General features: G+C 34.4%; 3 protein-coding genes across 11 annotated transcripts; 1 reads left to right on the forward strand and 2 right to left on the reverse strand.

Moving 5' to 3' along the window:
• Positions 1-2,289: 2,289 nt before the first annotated feature.
• Positions 2,290-5,509, forward strand: LOC117921591 (protein NRT1/ PTR FAMILY 6.1). Of its 5 annotated transcripts, none has more exons than XM_034839523.1 (6): positions 2,290-2,397; positions 2,666-2,729; positions 2,841-3,097; positions 3,368-3,585; positions 3,751-4,331; positions 4,488-5,509. In XM_034839523.1, the coding sequence occupies exons 3-6, from the start codon at positions 2,860-2,862 to the stop codon at positions 5,371-5,373; spliced, it is 1,923 nt and encodes a 640-aa protein (XP_034695414.1). In that variant the 5' UTR covers positions 2,290-2,397; positions 2,666-2,729; positions 2,841-2,859; the 3' UTR covers positions 5,374-5,509. The 5 variants fall into 5 exon arrangements, with proteins under 5 accessions (XP_034695414.1, XP_034695422.1, XP_034695439.1 ...); XM_034839531.1 differs by having other exon boundaries at positions 2,849-3,097; XM_034839548.1 differs by lacking the exon at positions 2,666-2,729 and having other exon boundaries at positions 2,295-2,397.
• Positions 5,510-7,141: 1,632 nt separating this feature from the next.
• LOC117924102 (E3 ubiquitin-protein ligase At3g02290-like) lies at positions 7,142-13,920 on the reverse strand. Of its 4 annotated transcripts, none has more exons than XM_034842665.1 (6): positions 13,824-13,920; positions 12,509-12,583; positions 12,288-12,429; positions 8,444-8,885; positions 8,044-8,153; positions 7,142-7,432 (listed from the first exon to the last, which is right to left on the reverse strand). In XM_034842665.1, the coding sequence occupies exons 3-6, from the start codon at positions 12,405-12,407 to the stop codon at positions 7,406-7,408; spliced, it is 699 nt and encodes a 232-aa protein (XP_034698556.1). In that variant the 5' UTR covers positions 12,408-12,429; positions 12,509-12,583; positions 13,824-13,920; the 3' UTR covers positions 7,142-7,405. The 4 variants fall into 4 exon arrangements, with proteins under 4 accessions (XP_034698556.1, XP_034698573.1, XP_034698581.1 ...); XM_034842682.1 differs by lacking the exon at positions 13,824-13,920 and adding an exon at positions 12,707-12,786; XM_034842690.1 differs by lacking the exon at positions 13,824-13,920 and adding an exon at positions 12,718-12,736.
• Positions 13,921-17,159: 3,239 nt separating this feature from the next.
• On the reverse strand, positions 17,160-19,230 carry LOC117931210 (uncharacterized protein At4g14100-like). Of its 2 annotated transcripts, XR_004654015.1 has the most exons (3): positions 18,626-19,230; positions 17,618-18,534; positions 17,325-17,410 (listed from the first exon to the last, which is right to left on the reverse strand). XR_004654015.1 is itself a non-coding variant. In XM_034852166.1 (2 exons), the coding sequence occupies exons 1-2, from the start codon at positions 19,101-19,103 to the stop codon at positions 17,226-17,228; spliced, it is 663 nt and encodes a 220-aa protein (XP_034708057.1). In that variant the 5' UTR covers positions 19,104-19,220; the 3' UTR covers positions 17,160-17,225. The 2 variants fall into 2 exon arrangements, 1 of the variants encoding a protein (XP_034708057.1); XM_034852166.1 differs by lacking the exon at positions 17,618-18,534 and having other exon boundaries at positions 17,160-17,410; positions 18,626-19,220.
• Positions 19,231-19,563: the final 333 nt, after the last annotated feature.

Consider the following 19,563-nt stretch of genomic DNA (forward strand, 5'->3'; position numbering starts at 1 on the left):
TCAATAGTGAATTAAAATTTCATAAATGAGGGTGTTAAGACCCATTGACTGTGGTTATATTAAATGGCAATTTTCTTAGCTAGGCACATGAATCCATGATTATTCATATGAAATTTATGGGCCACCAGTCTTGGACTACTTTTATGGTCAAATTTAATAAGCACCCCATTCAAATTTTTGCTTATTCATACCATGCAACAACCAATGTATTCCACAGATTCATGATTAGGGAATTGTTTTTATTTGTAACACTTTATTGAAGAAAATTAAAAAAAGTTCCAAATTTCAAATGATTCTCGACAGGGCGGAGTCCATCAGTGCTTAGAGAGGGGAGTATGGGTTAATGAGATTTGATACCTTGACCTAAAATTTTGGGAAAACTAAGGGTATGTTTGGTTGCTGTTTTTGAAAATTGTTATGGAAAATAAGTTTTTCTGTTTTCAAAAAATAAAATAAAATAAAATAAAATTTGTGTTGGGGAACTGAATTCTGGAAAATAATTTTTGTTTAAAAAAAAAAAATATTTTTGGTTGAGTTAATAAAAAGGTTTTTTAGAATAAGTAAAACAAAAAACATGTTCGAAAGTTATTTGTTTTTAATTAATAAAGTGTTTTATTTTATTAACTTATATTATAAATATATAAATAATTTTCATATGCACAATTCATTTAAATTAAAAAAGATTTTATTTCATTTTAAAATCAAATGATAACTTTATCATCATATGTAACTATATTAATTTTAATAATTTAAGGAATATGAAAGGGTATGCGGGTGAGGGTGTGGTGGTTTGATGGAACTCACTTTCATGAAAATAGAAAAGACAGTTAAGAAAATTCAAAAAAAAGAAAGAAAAAATATGAAAAAATATTATATTCTTTCAATAGTTAAAAAATAAAGAAAACGATTTTTTATTATTATAAAAAAAGTGGTTTTTACACCTCCTTTTTCTTAAATAAGTTTTTTTTTATGTTTTTTGTTTTTAAGAACTGAAAATAGTTCTTGAAAAAATAATCAAACATGCCCTAAATATCTAATACCATCCGGATATACAAGCACTTTGGTTGGTATTCTTTTGTTTCCCATGTTGCCCCTCCTCCCAACCAATTTTCTCGCTATGCCATTGATTCTGTATGTCTTTTAAAATTTGTTAAATGCTTTATTTTTGGAATAAAGTGCTGGAAAACACTTTTAATTTTTTTTAAAACCACGCTTAAATCAATCAATGACGAAATAAAATAAAAAGAAAAATTTATGTAAATCCTGGTTTTTCAAATGACAGTTGGACCTGTTTGGATGAGACTCAAAAAGGGACCACCATACCAAACGGTCCAAACCAACATTAAAAGAGTGGACCACGATTGAGGATTCAATGGGGGCTCTTTCTACTTTTTCTACTGAAGTAGACCTAACAAATAGGCCAACCGTATGGGTGTTGGCATATGATATGGAGGCCAAAATCATGGATATTAAATCAAGTGGAATGATTCTTTTATTTGATTTTTTACAATCAAGGGATTTTGATTGTTTCTGTCACATAAATTATACACACACGCGTATGTTAAGTTGGTATCTTTAATAAAGCTTAGAAAGCATAAAAGATATGTCCATCATTATCGAACATCAATTAACAAGGCCAAATCCCTGTCAAAAAATTCATGTAAGGATAAGGATTATAATCAATTAACACCGTCAAATCCCTGTCAAAAAATTAATGTAAGGATAAGGATTATAGGGATTCTAGCTTCTCACTTTTATTTCAAACACAAGATTTGATAAATATTTGAACATTTAAATGATTACTTTTAGAATAAGTAAAAAAACTTATAGATTTTAATCATCCAAATAATGGCTTTTAGAACAAATGTAAAGGAATCCGAGGACGATGTAACAAAATCTTCATGAATGGAAATGGTGTTTTTTTTTAACTTTCAATATTTCATCTGCCATGAATCTCTCTACAATTAAAATCTGTGAGAAGCCACAATCATTACCACTGAGGGTTGAGGCAATTGAGCCATTAAAAAACAGTACTCAAAAAGAGAGTTAAAGAATGGGCTGCTTTCAACAATGGAGTCATGCGTGCAGCTTCAACCTCCTTCACTGGTAAGCATTAATGGCTTCTAACGCTATTTTGTATACAATTTATTGTGTTAGCTCGTCTTCTTTGGGGCCCTCACGTGTTGGTTGGATCCCTCTTTATTGTTTGCTTGCTTGCTTTCAATTCTTCATAATCTTACACGTACTAATACTTTCTAACTGTCCTCAAAGTTTGAACACTCCCTCTTGTAAACCCAGATATTTTACTTATATATCTTGGTTTTTTCGTATGTATACAAGTAGTTGAATAGTCAGAACTAAGTTCCAAGTTGCGGTTCTATAGTTGCACAACGAAGGGTGAGCTAATTTTTCTTATGTATGACAACCTTTTCTTGTTGTTTTCTGTCTCTAGAGTGTGCCAAACTTGTCTTTAGTACAACCACATTCCTAGAAATGTAGTGTTGTTCTCTGAATTGGATTGGAAAGATTTTGACTTGAGATGAGATTTTTCTCCTGGGGCACGAAGGGCATTGTGTTCTCTATCTGATTGGAGAATATTTTGGGTGATTTTTTTGGTTTGAATTGTCAGAAAGGCTCTTTTTTTTCTGATTTTTTTTTTTTTTAGTTTACATGACAAGCTTGCTTGCTTAGAGTGAAGTTGAGAAACTGAGCCAATTGGGGTTTGTTTGGTAAGTTCTGTATCATGATGTGCTCATTTCATTTTCTGTGAAATGGGTTAGCTGTGTTTATAGAAATATTCTAATGATTTTCTGAGAATTTGAGGGGTGATGTTGGTTTAGTGCTGCAGGGAATTGAGGGATGGCTGCCAGAGAAATCAAGTCACCTGAAGTCCAGCCTGAGACACCTGCTAGTTTGGGTGGGAATTCAGAGTCATTTAGAAGGAAGAAACTGGGCATCTATTTCCTTGAGTCGGATGATAGGCGAACGGCTTTTGGAGGTGGATATGTTGGAGGAACTACACCGGTTAACATTCATGGGAAGCCTATACCGGATCTGTCAAAGACGGGCGGTTGGGTTGCTGCCTTCTTCATTTTTGGTAAACAAGACATTTCATGTGCTTGGTTTTCACTGAGAAAGAACTTAAGAGAATTGAATTGTTGATTTGTGATTGTTTGGAATCTGTGCTAACATGTCTTTCATTCAACTGAGTCCAACACATTTCTGAGGTTTTATTTTGATTTTCCACAGGGAAAAGGTCTTAATTTTCAGAATTGTTGAAGTGTAGTTTACTATTTCCATCAGATCTTGTTCTAAACACCTCTCGAATATAAATATCAGGTGGTAAGCTTGATTGTTTCTTTTCCAGGGAATGAAATGGCAGAGAGAATGGCTTATTTCGGTCTTTCAGTTAACATGGTGGCCTTTATGTTCTATGTCATGCATCGGCCTTTTTCCAGTTCAGCAAATGCAGTGAACAATTTCCTGGGGATATCACAGGCATCCTCTGTTCTTGGTGGTTTTCTCGCTGATGCATACCTGGGTCGATATTGGACAATAGCAATTTTCACAACAATCTATCTTGCAGTAAGATCTGTATATAAAATCCATAGTAGCAACAGTTCTGTTATTCATTGTCAGCATGATTTATCATCTACATGACACTGCTATTTGTTTAATCATTTGCTAGAGCTCTCTATTTCCAAGCATATTGATAAGAACCCCATCTTTTTCTTGTGTTTTGTTCTGGAGGGTCTGACAGGAATAACATTATGTGCAACAATGAACATCTTCGTGCCCAACCAAGACCAGTGTGATCAGTTCTCCCTACTTCTGGGCAGTTGTGAGCCTGCAAAACCATGGCAGATGTTTTACCTCTATACAGTCCTTTATGTGACTGGCTTTGGAGCTGCCGGTATTAGACCCTGTGTTTCCTCCTTCGGGGCTGATCAGTTTGATGAAAGAAGTAGAGACTACAAGACCCACCTCGATAGGTTTTTCAATTTCTTTTACCTCTCTGTCACCATTGGGGCAATTGTGGCCTTCACTGCAGTGGTCTACATTCAGATAAAGCGTGGATGGGGATCTGCCTTTGGTTCATTGGCCATAGCTATGGGCATATCAAACCTGGTCTTCTTTATTGGCACTCCATTGTATAGGCACAGGTTGCCAGGAGGCAGCCCTCTGACACGAGTCGCCCAAGTTCTGGTTGCTGCCTTTCGGAAGAGAAATGTCTCATTTTCCAGCGGCGAGTATGTAGGCCTTTATGAGCTTCCAGGCAAACAATCTGCGATAAAGGGTAGCCGAAAGATAGTTCACACTGATGATTTCAGGTAATCCTAGGAGGACAAGTTCCTCAAAAATCTTAGTTTTTAGTGTCAATGGAGGATCTCTCTGTAGACAAAAATCCATATTTTTTGGTCCTAAAGAATTGTTGCTATTACAATCATGCCTTAACCGTATGGCGTTTGAACTTTTTGGCTGTCTAGATGTTTGGACAAAGCAGCTTTGCAACTCAAGGAAGATGGTGCTGCTCCAAGTCCTTGGAGGCTTTGTACAGTGACCCAAGTAGAAGAAGTGAAGATCCTTGTGAAACTACTTCCTATTCCAGCTTGCACAATAATACTGAGTTTGATCTTAACTGAGTTTCTGACTCTCTCAGTACAGCAGGCTTATACATTGAACACCCACATTGGCCGTCTGAAACTCCCCGTCACATGCATGCCTGTCTTTCCTGGGCTGAGCATATTTCTTATACTGTCTCTCTATTACTCCATATTCGTCCCCATCTCCCGACGCATCACAGGCCATCCTCATGGTGCTTCTCAGCTTCAGAGGGTAGGCATTGGTCTAGCAGTCTCAATCCTATCTGTAGCCTGGGCTGGTGTCTTTGAGAGGTACAGAAGGAACTATGCGATCAAACAGGGCTATGAATTTACTTTTCTAACACCCATGCCCCACCTAAGTGCATACTGGTTACTGATCCAGTACTGCCTCATCGGCATAGCCGAAGTGTTCTGCATTGTGGGGTTACTCGAATTCCTGTATGAGGAGGCCCCCGATGCCATGAGGAGTATAGGATCTGCTTACGCTGCGGTGGCTGGTGGCTTAGGTTGCTTTGGAGCCACTATATTGAACAGCATCATCAAATCAATCACCGGCGACCGACAGCAGATGCACCCATCTTGGCTTTCCCAGAACATAAACACCGGTAGATTCGATTATTTGTATTGGCTTCTCACAGTTTTTAGTGTGATCAATTTCTGCATATTTCTATACTCAGCACAAAGGTACAAGTACAGGGTAGCGCAGGAAGGCACAATGGAGGAAGAAGCTGTAAGCAAGAAAGTGAATACCCCATCAGTGGATAGTTAAAATAGGAAGCTTAGAGATCCTAGTCTCTTATGTAACTTTCCTCCATGATATCTATTGTCAAACTGAAACTGCAATTTTGTATTTGATATCAGATCAATGATCAGCAAGAATGCTGCATTTCATCTTTTTATGATTATCCTCTGGTGTATTTTAAAGTTACCATATCCATTTTTGTTCTTTTGGGTGAAGTTGTGAGCCTGGTTCCATCACATGCCCCTATTAAAGGCTGTCTGTCTGGTTACGTGGTAGGGGAACTGGGCAGGGGGCCCATGCAAGGGTGTCCGCCTACCAGAATGGGGGTGTCTTCTTCCACTGTTGTTGTTGCCTCATGCTGTATTGATGTGTGCATGGTTTAAAGGCTGTGAAAGACCGTCTAACCAACTTTTTTTTTTTTTTTTTTATATCTATCTAGGCTTTTCAGTTGCGTTGAGTTTGGACGATGATCAAGGCCATCTTGGAAGCATGCAATTCAATTGCTTACCTAACTAGCCTCTTTAATTTGAAAAAAAGAAAAAAAAAAAAAGAGCCTGTCTCTGGGTAGAATTCTCTGGTTTAGGAGAAGAAAATTGCTCATTGGTTTTGTTTTGGAAAATGGAAAAAAGGGAGGAAAAAAAAAAATCCTTAAGACTGTGTTTGGTTCTCGAAAAATTTGAAGAAAAATGCAACGGAAAGAAAAAGTGAAGGAAAATAAAAAATAAAGTTAAAGATGATAAATTATTTTTATTTGCTATTTCAAACTCATTTTATTTATTTTAACTCATCCATATAAAGATTAAATAATTTTAAAATACATAAATTTCTAACTGATTTTAATTTTATTTATTTATTTTTTTGAATATTTTATAGGACAACCTGATATAAGAAAATCATATTCCTTAATATTTTTTTTCTTTCCTTTGTACTTTCCAAAAACAAACATAACCTAAAAATGCACTTCTTTTTGCCACCGAATTATCATTACCGCATCTTTAGACTCTATTTAGGATGGAAATTTGAGGGAAAGTAAAATGGAAAGAAGACTATTTGAATTTCTTTCTCCGGTTTTTTCCTTTCCGTTATGCTTTATGAACCAAACAAGAATATTCGACTTTCTTTCTGTTTTTTATTTTCCCTTCTATGATATTTTCCACGATCCAAAGAGAACATGGGTGTTCTTTTTTCTTTCCTAAACTAAAAAGCACTAAAAATTATTGTAGTGACAGTTTGGTTACCTACCGAATGCAGACAGAGAGGTTATGATGCCCCCAGAAAAAATTCCAGAAATATCTTCTGGACCAACTTGCTAATTAGGCCAAAGGTCTACCTCAATCTACTTCAATATGCCAGCACAATATGAGATAAATTTCAAGGACTCAGAACCCACCACTTGATTGAGACATACGTCAATATGATATTGAATACAAAACACTGATGTGGACTGGCTGTTACCCCCATAAATATGGCCTGGTAAGATGCATCTATTTTGCCAACCAGAAACAGTTGGGAGCGTAGTTGAATAACTCTTAATGATGTCAGTGAACGATGCGTCAATAAGAAAGAAACAATCTGCTAAGCCCCAAATGCTTGGTGGAGATGCAAGGTCCTTCACTGTATCTGATGGCAGTGGGTGATTTGTAACCATTGATGCTATGGTCTCGACTCGACCCAGAAAATTTCCTATGTTTTTCTACTTATAAAAGCTAAGAAGGCCCGCCATAATTGTGCTTAACAAGCAGTGAATGAGTATGCGACTTAGGTCTAATGCACATAGAAACAAAATCAAGAGGCGTAGTGCGGGTTATGAATCATTATGATGGTTCTGTGCCAGATGCTCTATACAAAAAGACAATATAAACATTGCAAACATTCAATACAGTAAGTAGGGAGGAATGTTACAAGGAGTTACATACTAGTATTGTGAAAAGAAGAGTAATATTCCTTGTGCAGAGCCTGCTTTTCACAAGATACAGAGAACTTTTTATTTACACCCACTCCTGGCCGCTATATATATATATATATCCTCTATTCCTTTGAAATCAAACTCCACACCAACTTATGGGCTTTCACAGAATTCCATCTCCTGATATTCCAGAAAGAAAAGTGGTCCAACTGAGGTACAGCTCAAGAAATCTAGTAATTCTTTACAGAAGCAAGGAAAAGAGGAAGAGAGAGTGCCTGATACAAAATCATATCACATAGACAAAAAGCAAGAAGTATCTATAGAGTGAAGAATGTGATGCTTTAATGAGAATGTATTTTAATTGTAATGGGTTGATTTCACTTATTTTTTGAAGGCTGATTTAAAAAATAATTCTACAATATGGAGAATGCTTAAAAATAAAGCACTACACATAAAAGTTATTTTTTAAAAATATTTAAAACACAGAAAATAGGTTGAGAACATTCTAAGTTCTTCAACAGACATTTGTTCTAGAAAACATTGTAGAACTCTCAAAAATTATTTTTTGAGAAATGTTTTAAAAAATGTTCCCAAACTAACCCTTGATTGCTATAAAAATTGTGCTTTATATGACAATTAAATATCCTAAAATTAAAGTAGTCATGTTGAAACATCAGTAAGCTAAAGGCCCTTTTCTTGTTTATATGGGCTTCTCATGGATTCAAGATTCACTTTTGTTCTAGAAGAGCAATCACAGGTATAATATATATAGACAATCATTCAGTCCATACCTTGCCACAAATTGGACAGCTTTCACTTCTTTCCATCCATTCATATATACAGCCAAGGTGAAAATGGTGAGAGCACTGAGTTGTGATTTTAGGATTTTCGGGCGTATATTCTGCAAGAAATTAAAATCCATCAATAAATTTAAACAGCTTAGCTGCACACAGTTTTTTACGTGGCTTGTAGCAACCACAAAACTGTGACCAGATAATGATCTATCACAAAAACCCTAAGCATTTTGATGTAATAAGAGCAAATGTAGTCTGTTGCTAATCACTTATCAAAAAAAAAAATGTAGTCTGTTACTAATCAGTGCTAGCATTTGTTCTGAGCCAAGATCAAACTCTTCTTTTGAGCATGCTTGGGACCAGCTAGAAGACTAGTAAGATAAACAGGTCACATTACCATCAAGACATGTGGGGCAGACATCTTCATCTTCAGAAGTTGTTTGTATATAAGCTAGTCCATGTGCAGCTTTTGTTGCCAAAGTCTTCTCTGAGGCCTCGGACTGCGCAAGTTTACCATCTTCTTCAGTTTCAACTCCATAATTTTTCTTTCCAAAGCCCAGTGGCTCCATACCAGAACTGCTTATATTTCTTCTCAGTGGCTGTGAACCGTCCTGGAAGTGAGTCATTGACTTATCACGCCTGGATACCAAACCATCACGCTGCAAACGAGAGTATCTTTGTTCAGCGTCATAAGGTGCTGTCCTTGAGACAGGGTGATGAGTATCACTTAAGGAACTATCTGGTAATGCTGTGCCAATCCCTGATGATGCCAAAGAAGTAGCTCCTTGAATTGGTGATGGTACTGATCGTCCATCAGGTCTATGAGAAATTGCAGTATACTGCATCATCATGGACACAAAGCAAATCCAGCACATATTTACCACAAAAGTCAGGAAACAAGATAGCAGCAACTAATAGGGAATTGTCACAGAGAATCCAAAAGACCCACTTGGGGCAAGGAAAATCTATTTAGAACAATACCAATTCAGAAATAAAAAGATTTAATCATCAAAACAATCAAAAGGTCATTGGACATCCTATCCAAACTGAATGAATCTGCCATTTTGCATAAGATTTGGAACAAGCTCATCAAATCTACAAAAACAATAAAATGAGCCAATTCATGTTTTGTCAATGAAACCAAATAAAGGTAAGGTTCATATCTATGAGATGAAATGGATACTTTGCAAGAATGGGAATGGGTGTTTGATGGTGTATATGGGTTTAAATGGTAATGGGTATTTAATAGGAATTTGGGTTATGAATAATGAGTATTTCTCTTTAAATGCATAGTGAGTATTTGATGGGCATTTGTCTTTAAATGTATAATGAGAATTTGATGAAAATTGGGATTATATGAAATTAATACTAGATGTTTGGGTTCATATGAAATAAATAAGATATGGATATTAATATAAAAAATGGAAACTAATAGATAGAGGTATAAGAAACCATATTTGTTTTTTACATATGCTTATTGAAATAAAAATAACAATAATAAAAAAAAATTATAATTTTTCAATTTGAATATATTTGATGGGAAAAATCATGTTTATTTCTTTAAAGATGGTCCATGGTTGTATGTTTTAATAGTTGAAAATAGATTTTCAAATTTTCAAAATGTTTAATTTAAACAAATTTGTTTTATTATTTTCATCTTTTATTTTTTGAAAATAAAAAAATATTTAGGATGAGGTGATTAAATAAAAATATTTTAAATTCTTAATATTATTATAAATCATTATGAAGATATTCTTTTAGCAGTATTTGAATAATGTCCTATCTAATAGAATTTTATTTTTTTTTGTACTTTCTTTTAGCTAATCCAATTGTATTTATTTATTTTTAATAATTTTCTTTTTCTTTTTTTTTTAAAATTGAGTTCAGGCGACACGTTTAAATGCTATATAAAACATAAAAGAACTGATTTAGTTCCCATGGTACAACAGACACACATTAATGTTAATTCACAATCAATCACAGAGATCATTAAGCTTGTGAAGCATCACATTTGAATATGCATTCAACCAAATTTGATTTGAATCCTACGGTTTTAATATAACCATATTTCCTTATGGTGAAAACAGTGATCATTTGTCTTGATTTCTATCCTAAAAACACAAATTTTGAGGAATTTTAGGAATTCATTTCAACTGCACATCTCATCTCATCTTGCTATCTGTTGCTTGTGATAACATAAAAGGATAATAAGATAAAAAGGCAGGAAAGAAAACAAAACAAAAAAAACCTTGAAAAGGAATAGTATACAAGGTGACATTAATGACATTAAGTCTTGACCTAAATAGTGCACTCAGTCGCCTGGCCTAGGTAGTCAGACCAGCCATTGCTGATCCTGGGTGTGGTAGGTGGTGATAATCAAACCAAAGCCAGTCGATGCAGAGGCAACAAAATGACTGATGTCTGAATCAAGATTTACAGTATCATCTGATAACATTGCCCATTGGCAATATGCATTGATGAATGAAATCTAATCCCCTACAGAATTGTATCATCAACGTATCTTTGTTATTCCTGGAATTTTTCACATTTTCACTTTGTTCTGATGAGATGGAACAATATATTACTGCAATAAACTTTTTTCACATCATTACTACATCCTAGAGCAACTGTCATCAAGGTGTGATGTAGAAAATGTGGAAGATGTGTATTTGGAGTGGTAGGACAAAAAAATCCAAACAGGACACCAATTAAGCCTGATTTTCTGGAGCAACTTTTAGACACACATAACTTTACTCCTGGGAGTTATGAGATTGGGAACCACAGCATATCACATGTAACATATCTCATGGCAATGAAACATTACAAATCCATCCTTATTAGTGTCTCTTCATAACTGATACATGCTCGGATTTGCTAACTTTGCTCATTTTTCAGCAGGATTTTTCAAAAGAATTTCACAGGATCCTCTATTGGGTTTCTTTAGGTATGATATGATACCACTACCAATTAGCCCCAGAGGCACAATAAATCCCCTCCAAAACATACTTAAACTGCAGTCTAAATGGTTGCCCCACCATGCTTGCCTACGTCAATCCTTAAGACTACTAGTCACTGGTAGAGCCACAAAATGGCTTGAGAGGGGGCAACATCTAGCTATCTGTTTCAGGGGGTCAAAAAATATATGTAGTCTAGTGGTAATCAAGGGATTCAACCCCTATTGCCGAGAAAGGGTTCAAATCACTCTATGTGAAAAATTTTTAAAAGAATTTCAAGGTGGGGGGCGGGGGCATGTTGCATCAGTGCTTCTAGTGATGCCTAGAACACTATGACAAGAGGGGGATGTAAACCATGTTGTCTTCACAAAGGAAAATGGGCCCTAATAACCATGCAATTGGATGATTTAGATTGCATTAGAAAGAAAACAAAAGATACAAAGAGGGAAGAAAGAAAACTGTCAAACTTACAAGTTTAAAAAGTATATTTTTTGAGAAAGAAAAAATATCATCCAAATAATAGAACAAATTACATCAAATGGTCTAGAATCATGTTAATCCCCTAACTCTTCACAGTTAAGATTTCTAAGGTAGCATTGGTAAGATCACAATCCTTTGCTTATATCCTAGTTATACACAGACAAATACAACCAACCGCAGTGCATATCAACAAATAAGAGTGCAACAATATAAGTTGATAAATAACCATGGATAGCCAGAATGCGATTTATGCACTCATGTCACAAGTGACTTTCTTCACTAAAGAATTTACTTCTTCTCTCAGGTTGGTATTTAGTCAGTTTCAATTTAATCATAGGCAAATTATGAAATTTAAATATTTTATTTACTTTTCCTACATTTTGAGTCATGGATTCAGAGTAGGTGGTAGGTGTTGGACTCGACATCAATGCCATCACAACATGACATAAGTGGCACTATTCTCTATTTCATGGCATTTGCATAAGCATCCATAGCCCTCCTGAATATGTAACTATTTTACTGAAGTAAAAGATAATGACAAAAATTTTAAGCAACACCAATGCTACTAATACTGATGAAGTTCCATATTCATAGCATAATCTAGATGCCTCATTTCTATCTTGAATGAGGAAGGCTATATAATTGAATAGAGAATTTCCAAAATGACATAATTTTCTGCTTCCATGGAAACAAATGGATAAAATAGGCCAATCGAGTCAATAAAAAGCATCTTCTAAAGTACATCTACATGCAGATTGAGAATATAAAGAGGCAAATTATTGAGTTTCTGGGATCTACAATGCATACCCCACTGAATAGCTGCTGGAAAAAGAATCTTAGACATATGCAGTGTCTATATATTGAGTTACTTGGATTAGCATATTCTTCAAATTCGTCACCACATGGACAGCAGCAAAAGGAACCCATTTATGGTCTTTCCCAATAAACCCTGATGAATTAGTGAGTCAAACAACTGAAAACCACATTGTCAGGGAAAAACAAGATACTATAGTTTCAGTGATGCTGACAATTAAAGTCCGGTGGAGCGATTGGAAAATGACAAGAGTGTAAACACTTCAGCCTCTAGAATACAAGATTGCAGCCTGTAAAGACATAAATGTTCACAAAGATGATATGAGATCATAATTCAACAAATGAAATTGAAAAGGCAGTAATCCAACTCCACATACAAGGATAACTTTATTATGGATAATTTTTCCAATTACCTCTCACTAACCTATGGCTCACAAGCACCTAGCGTAATGTTTTCATAGTACTTCAGCAGTGTTTTTAATAATTTCTGGAATCCAATCTTTGCAATGTCAGAAAATGATAAATTCTGACATATAAATTATTATAAAAACAAGAATAAGTGAAATGGCAGCCACCAGAAAGAGAAAAGCATAGACAATAAAAGTCATAGGCAGACTCCTCCCTACTTATAGTTAGGTGTTTCTTTAAAGAACTGGGGTCATGAGAAAAATAAAATTGAAGATACTGCCCATTCCGGTCATAAAGTCAGCTAGACATGGTACAGCAGAACAGCATTCAAGTCTAGTATATAGACCCGTAGGTTGTATTATGCCCGAAAGAGAAATAGAAAAAGGATATAAAATCATGTGGGTATGTTTGATTTGTGGGAAATTATGAAATCCATTTTCCTTCATGATTATGATTTTTTTTATTTTTATTTTTGATGGGTAAACAGAATCGTTTTATAAAAAAGATGATGAAACAGAAACAGCTTCATAACAAATTGAAGCAACTAGAATGTTAAATCCGATTCCTTTTCCGTGTTTGGCCAAAAACAGAAGCTGGAAAACCCAAATCTTCAAGAAAAAAAGCTCCACCAGTATGACGGGACATCGGAAACGTTGCTCAAAAATAGACCACCCAAAGGTTTATTGATATACATCCCGAATCCTCTAAAAACATGTTTTCAGCCTAGTGGCAACAACCTCCATAACATAATTTCCAGCATCAGAAAGTTACAAAACAGAAATGCTGAACAAATCCTACAATATCCAGTAAAAACCCACACGAAATCCAACAGCAGGCAACTATCTCTGCACTTCAAATAACCCAAATCCCGCACCTACTCTTCGGAAATTAAGTCAAAAGGCACAATCAGCTTTGAAAACATCCAAAAACCACAAAATGAGAAGCTAATCAGATCAAATTCTAGCTTAGGGTATTTGCAATTCACTGTCACCTACAAGCCCTAGAACTGAAAATTTAGATAAACACAAAAAAATAAAAAAATAAAAATTGGCAATGACTCAGCATATAATGAAAATTGAAGTAGAGGAAAGAGAGATCTACGGTTTTGGACATTGAAATCACCTGGAGAGAGCGAAGAAGCACTTAAGCTGCAGAGCAGAGAGAAAAAGGTTTGGGATTTTCGAGAACCTGGGGAGAAAAAGGCGGAAGCGATGGTGTTATTATTATTATTATTTATCATTTAATATATAAAAATAATAATAATACGAGAAAGAAAAGCTATTAAATAGATTTCGTAGAGAATGTCGACAAAGCTTTCGGCCTTATTAGAAATGTTTCTTAACATAATTTTTAATTACTTTTAACAATAGTTTAAAAAAAAATTAAAATACAAAAATTCATTCTCTTGATTTATTTTATATAAAAGATATTATATATTTATATTTTAATAATTATCCAAAATATCTTTAAAAATAATTTAAAATATTTTTTTAAAATACTTCTTAAAAAATAAATTTTATTTATGACATGATAAATTTAATTATTCTTTATATTTTTATTTACAATTATTTTTTTCAGATATATTTTTCAAATGTTTTAAACAAGAATTAAAAAAAAAACTTTGAGACTGTTAAATAAAATTACATTTTAAAATTATTTTTAAAACTATTTTTTAAAAAAAGAAAAATGTTTTCCTAAATTTTCTGTGTCTGCGATAATTAAAATTCTGATAAAACAAATTCTCATTGAAGCCATGATGGAAAGTTGCAACAACTAGAACAAACGAAAAAGTCCATAAAATACTAAATAGCCTTCATGCAACCCCACTTATCCAACTAACACTTCAAATTTCACCACGTTGGACCACGTCCCCCCTCTTCTTCTTCTAACGCGGCATCTTTTATTCACAAAACCGACACTTTCCTATCTATTTTAGAAAAAAATATTCACATTTAAAAATCAAACCGATAAGAGGCCTCCAAGGGTGGAGAGTGAAGAGAAAATTGAAAATTGGAAGTTGAATCAGTGGTGTCCAGTAATTCAATTCTGATCCACCACAATGACAACTCAACATTTAACAGCTCCATATACGCAGGATTCAACCACTGCATGTGCCATTTTTTAATTCTAAATTTCTCCCAACACCCATACCCACGACCGGAGTTGCTTTGACTTCAAACTGGGTTGCCCGACCAAAATTAATGGCTCCGCGAAATTAGCCTTTGATTAATTTGAAACATGTATGTCAAGATTCAAAAGTATCGGTCAGAGCATAATAAGAATTTTCAATCGAGTCGGAACTAATCAAAGACGAATATATAAGTAAGTTATGGCTAACTTATTTTCAGTAGAATCATCTATCATCTAATTGTGCTATACTGTTGGATTCTGGAAGTCAACCCATATTTTCTTAATCTTTTTTTTTTTTTTTCTGAATCTTTCAATTATGTTCTCATTATAGGAATCATGGTCTCCATCTCTATACTCAACATAGATTTTATTATGGAGTTGTATGGTTTTTACTACAAAGTTGATTCTAATTAAAATAATTGAGTTTTAAATTCTAAATATCATGTGTTGACATTAAGTTTTGTTTATGTTTGTTGATAATTTTGTTCTTATTTATCTTGGCTTATGAAACTTTTTCGATGGTGACTTATTTTTTATTGAAGATTCAAAGTTATTGTTAATTCAATTGAAAAATCACAAATAAGTTTAAAAAGGTTTTCTTAATAACGAGATAACTTGTTGAAATATTAAAGTGGATTAAAAAACGCTCAAACTTTATAACTATTCAAGGGATTAGCCAATACACAAGCACCCAAAGTGCTCGAATAATGATTAAGTGCACTCAAGTGGTCTTCCAAAATCCCTTAAAATATGACAAAATTCGTTTTTGAAAAAATTCATAAAATTGAATTATGGGTTGTTAGAAAAACTTGCATCTTCTAAAAAACTAAAAGAAATCCACTTGAACATCGGAGGTGTTGTGTGACCAACGTTGATTAAGGTATAGGTTATGGAGAGTAATTTTTTAAGGTAAAATGATAAGATAAATTTATGTTTTTTTTTTTATTTTAAATAGTGGATTGTAAATTAAAGATCTTAAACTCTGTGATTTTTTTATCTTCATAGTTAATACGAGAGTTTTCCATGCAAAAAAAATTATTTTGTCTTTTACTTGTTTGTTGATTTCTTTTATTAACTTTTTATTTGATTATTCTTAATATCTCTCTGTTTTAATTTGAGTATAAGTTTGCAATCCTTAATTATAATTTTTAAAAATCACTTATTCATCGACAGAAGTTTGTAATTAATTTTAATTATTATTTTTTTTTTTACTATTTCGCATATTATAACAATATATTATAAAATGATTTTCTTAACTTTTTTTTTTTTCTATTTCTTTAATACTTACCGCTTTCAATGAATCGGACAGAAGGCACCACTGAATGGGTTCAATGAAAATCTTTTTGGGTAAAGTGAAGCCCAACAAAGTTAGGCCGTTTCCTGGGCTCTCCAAGGGCCGGATTGAAACCGTGTCTTGTTGATTAATGTTTAAAAACTCTTTTCTGCCCATGCGGGATGGGTGATTTAGACTTGTAGAAAAATTAAGAATGAAAGATGAATACTTTGTTTGGTTTCAAAAAATATAAAGAGAAGAAAAAATGAAAAATAAATTTAAAATTAATAAATTATTTTTAGATTCAAACACATTTCATTTATGTATTTTTATTAATTAAATAATTTTAAAATACATAAATTCTTAACTAATTTTATTTATATTTTATTTTCTTTCATATTTTTTATAATAAAATTAAACGTAAAAAAATCATTTTCTTTAACTTTTTTTTTTCTTAGCATTTTTTGACAACCAAGCATTACGAGCTTATATGTTATCATTGTTTAAAAGCACAAAACAATAAATAAAATAATACTATTTAAAAACATTAAAATAATAAATATGTAAACAATACAATATTTTTTGTTAAATTGTTGAGATTAATTCATATATAACTTTTAATATACAGAAAAATTGAATAGTTTGAGTTTTTTTCTTCTATTTTCAATATATATATATGTTTTATTTAATAGAATTAAAAATATTAATAAATTTATATTTATCCCTAATTTAATTTGATAATATAAAAAATAAAAGATAAATATTATCATCTTTAGTTTTTTATATATATTTTAAATTTTTATAATTATTTTACCACATAACCATGTTCCTACCATTAAACCGTGGAGAGAGAAATCCATCTGGTTCTGAAAATCTTGTTTTTTTTCCTTCAAATTCAATCAAGCATTTTTAGGAAATGGGAAAGGAGATTGAAGGTTGTATCCCAGAATTCCTCAGAACTCTTAAAACCAATATATTTGAAGGGTATTGATGAAAAGTGAAAACTGAAGGTAGAACCCAGAAAATTACTGTGGAGGGTGAGAGATGATAAGCAATGATTCACAAAAGAAAGCAAATTTTATTGAGACAGAAGTAGTAGTCTAGAAATACAAGAGAGATCATTACATTGAGAGCCTGATTGAACCTCTAGGAATCCCATCCAGCCTCATAGAGCCAATGTCCGCCTTTGGAAGAGCTGTATCAGTATCAGTATCAGTCTTCTTCTCAAAACAGTATACTGGGGCCTGCCACTTCGTGTCCTCAAGCACTGCCCCCACTTCGAATGTCATCACATGTGCAGTCCTTCCTGCATATAATTGCAAGGGAAGAAGGTGATCATTTGCCATACTTAGGAGCAACTCAGGAATGATGAACATTCAGGAGATATCCTTTTTCAAATAAGAATAATACTATAGAAGAGGCACCGGACAAGTACAGAGAAAACTTTCTAGGGAAGAGGAGAGCAAGAAGGAAAAACTAAGCAAAAGAACTCATCAAATCAACAGAAAGAGACCTCATAAAAATGATGGCTCAACTTCCTCCATGGCCCTCTATTCTCAACTTCCTCTTAAGCTCTGTCTCTGTCTCCCTAGACACCAGGCAAGACACAGGCAGCTCCCCTCCAAATATTTCTCCTCCTTCTCCCCTAAACTTGCCATGCTAACTTGTCATCATTTATAACAATGTTTTCTGAACAACCCAATCAACCCCAAAAGACAGAAACCATCATAGACCACAAATCCGAAACCATTGATGGCCATAAATCATGGGCCTTTGAACAATGAAACAACAGATGGTCAGTGTTCTCCCATCTTTTGAGGTACTAGTAGGAATTGTTTCTCTCATTCAATAGCCAAGATTTGGTCCAAACTGCTATCCACTACATTAATACAAACTTTTGGGAACCCAAATCTCTTCACAAGAAAATCTCTGTATGCCCCCCCCTCCTCTCTCACTGCCTCTTTGTGATACAGTCAAACCGAGAATTTCTAGTCCCAAGTCAGAAGCCATTGCCTAACATCCTCCCTCCCCAACCACATCTACTCAATGCAAGCCACAATATACACCATCTCCCTATCTTGAAGTGTTCCCAACAAAACATGGGTCCAACCTCCCCTTCTGAACCCCATAATCAGCCACCCACAATCTCAAACAAGTTTGAGAATCGCACCTTATTCAGCCCCTCCCTGGACTGCCCATTTCCCACCTCGAACACACACCCTACTGTGCCCTCTCCACCCCCTATTGATCTCAAATCCCCACACCCAAAGAATCTTTCACCAACTCAGAATCATGACTCAGAAGAAAATTGAAATGCCCATTTCCTGTCCCAGGAAAATAGAACTAATCTCCCTACAAAGTCACGAATTGAATAATAAAAACATATATCTTTATTGAAAAGCCCATCACTTTCGATCCCTGCCATCATTTCTGGTCATTGTAATCATTCAATCAAAAGTAACAAACCCACGCATAAAACTATAAACAAATCAAACTAAAACTGATGAGAGCAACAAATTACCAGTGTAAAAGCGCCAATGCACGGGCCTTTTGGTGACAACATCCTCGTAGTACCAAATGAAGTCCACCTTCTCCCACAAGTTGCAGAGGAACCCATCGACCTGGTGCTGACCCAGATAGTTGGCTCCGTCCAGCCAATTAGGGCGAAGAATCCCCACCTCAAGCTGTGCTGTGTGACACCTATTGGGGGCGTCCAATGTGTAGACGAACGAAGTTCCATTGTTCCACTCAAGGTCGTACACAAGCTCCCCAAGCTGGTCCTGAATGATGTTGAAGTTTCGACCGTTGGGCCAGTCGTACCAGAGATCGATTATTTCGAGAGCACCGCTGTAATTCATGAAGAGAATGGAATGGAATTGGTGGGGCCATGGAGTTGGAGTCGGGTCGGTGGATTTGGATGACGAGACTGAGAACCAAACGCAGAAGATGAGGAAGACGAAGACGAAGACGATAGATGTGTGTTTGGTTGCGGAGGTCATCGTGGCCGCCGTCTGTTTGTTGATTCCCTCTTCCGGAGTCTGACAAGTGGTGCCTATGGCTCCATATGGCAAGGTTTTCTAATGGTGTGTTTGGAAAGTGGGTTATGTTACGCCGAGGTGGTTTTGGGGCTGTTTGGCAACGCCGGTTATTTCTTAATAATTTGAGAGGCTTGCCAGTTGCCACAACTCTATTATATGTATTTATAACAAAACTGGATAGAGTGTGGTGTTGTCCGATGCTATATTTGTGTCTCATAAATATTTGAATCAATGTTAAGAAGTGATGCTTTTAACGTTTAAACTCATTAAAACCAATGATCCCTTTGCTAATTATTTTTTAAAACAATTTTAAAATATGATATTTTATAAAATAAAAGTTTTGTTGAGAATTTGATATATTCTTAAATATATTTTAAAAATAATTTTTAGTATTTAATATTTTATTTTTAATTATTTTATA

The sequence above is a fragment of the Vitis riparia genome, chromosome 1 (genome assembly GCF_004353265.1).
Source record: "Vitis riparia cultivar Riparia Gloire de Montpellier isolate 1030 chromosome 1, EGFV_Vit.rip_1.0, whole genome shotgun sequence".
Taxonomy (NCBI): domain Eukaryota; kingdom Viridiplantae; phylum Streptophyta; class Magnoliopsida; order Vitales; family Vitaceae; genus Vitis; species Vitis riparia.

Bases quoted from the DNA above. Each gene is read 5' to 3' on its own strand.
- LOC117924102 (XM_034842665.1), bottom strand. From the start codon at position 12,407: ATGGGTTCCTTTTGCTGCTGTCCATGTGGTGACGAATTTGAAGAATAT. The intron at 8,154-8,443 runs GTAATGTGACCT...AATTTCTTGCAG, and splicing joins CTGCCCCACATGTCTTGATG to AATATACGCCCGAAAATCCT. The intron at 7,433-8,043 runs GTATGGACTGAA...CTGGAATATCAG, and splicing joins GCTGTCCAATTTGTGGCAAG to GAGATGGAATTCTGTGAAAG.
- LOC117921591 (XM_034839523.1), top strand. From the start codon at position 2,860: ATGGCTGCCAGAGAAATCAAGTCACCTGAAGTCCAGCCTGAGACACCT. The intron at 3,098-3,367 runs GTAAACAAGACA...TTTCTTTTCCAG, and splicing joins TGCTGCCTTCTTCATTTTTG to GGAATGAAATGGCAGAGAGA. The intron at 4,332-4,487 runs GTAATCCTAGGA...TTGGCTGTCTAG, and splicing joins GTTCACACTGATGATTTCAG to ATGTTTGGACAAAGCAGCTT.
- LOC117931210 (XM_034852166.1), bottom strand. From the start codon at position 19,103: ATGACCTCCGCAACCAAACACACATCTATCGTCTTCGTCTTCGTCTTC. The intron at 17,411-18,625 runs GTAATTTGTTGC...AATTATATGCAG, and splicing joins GCATTGGCGCTTTTACACTG to GAAGGACTGCACATGTGATG.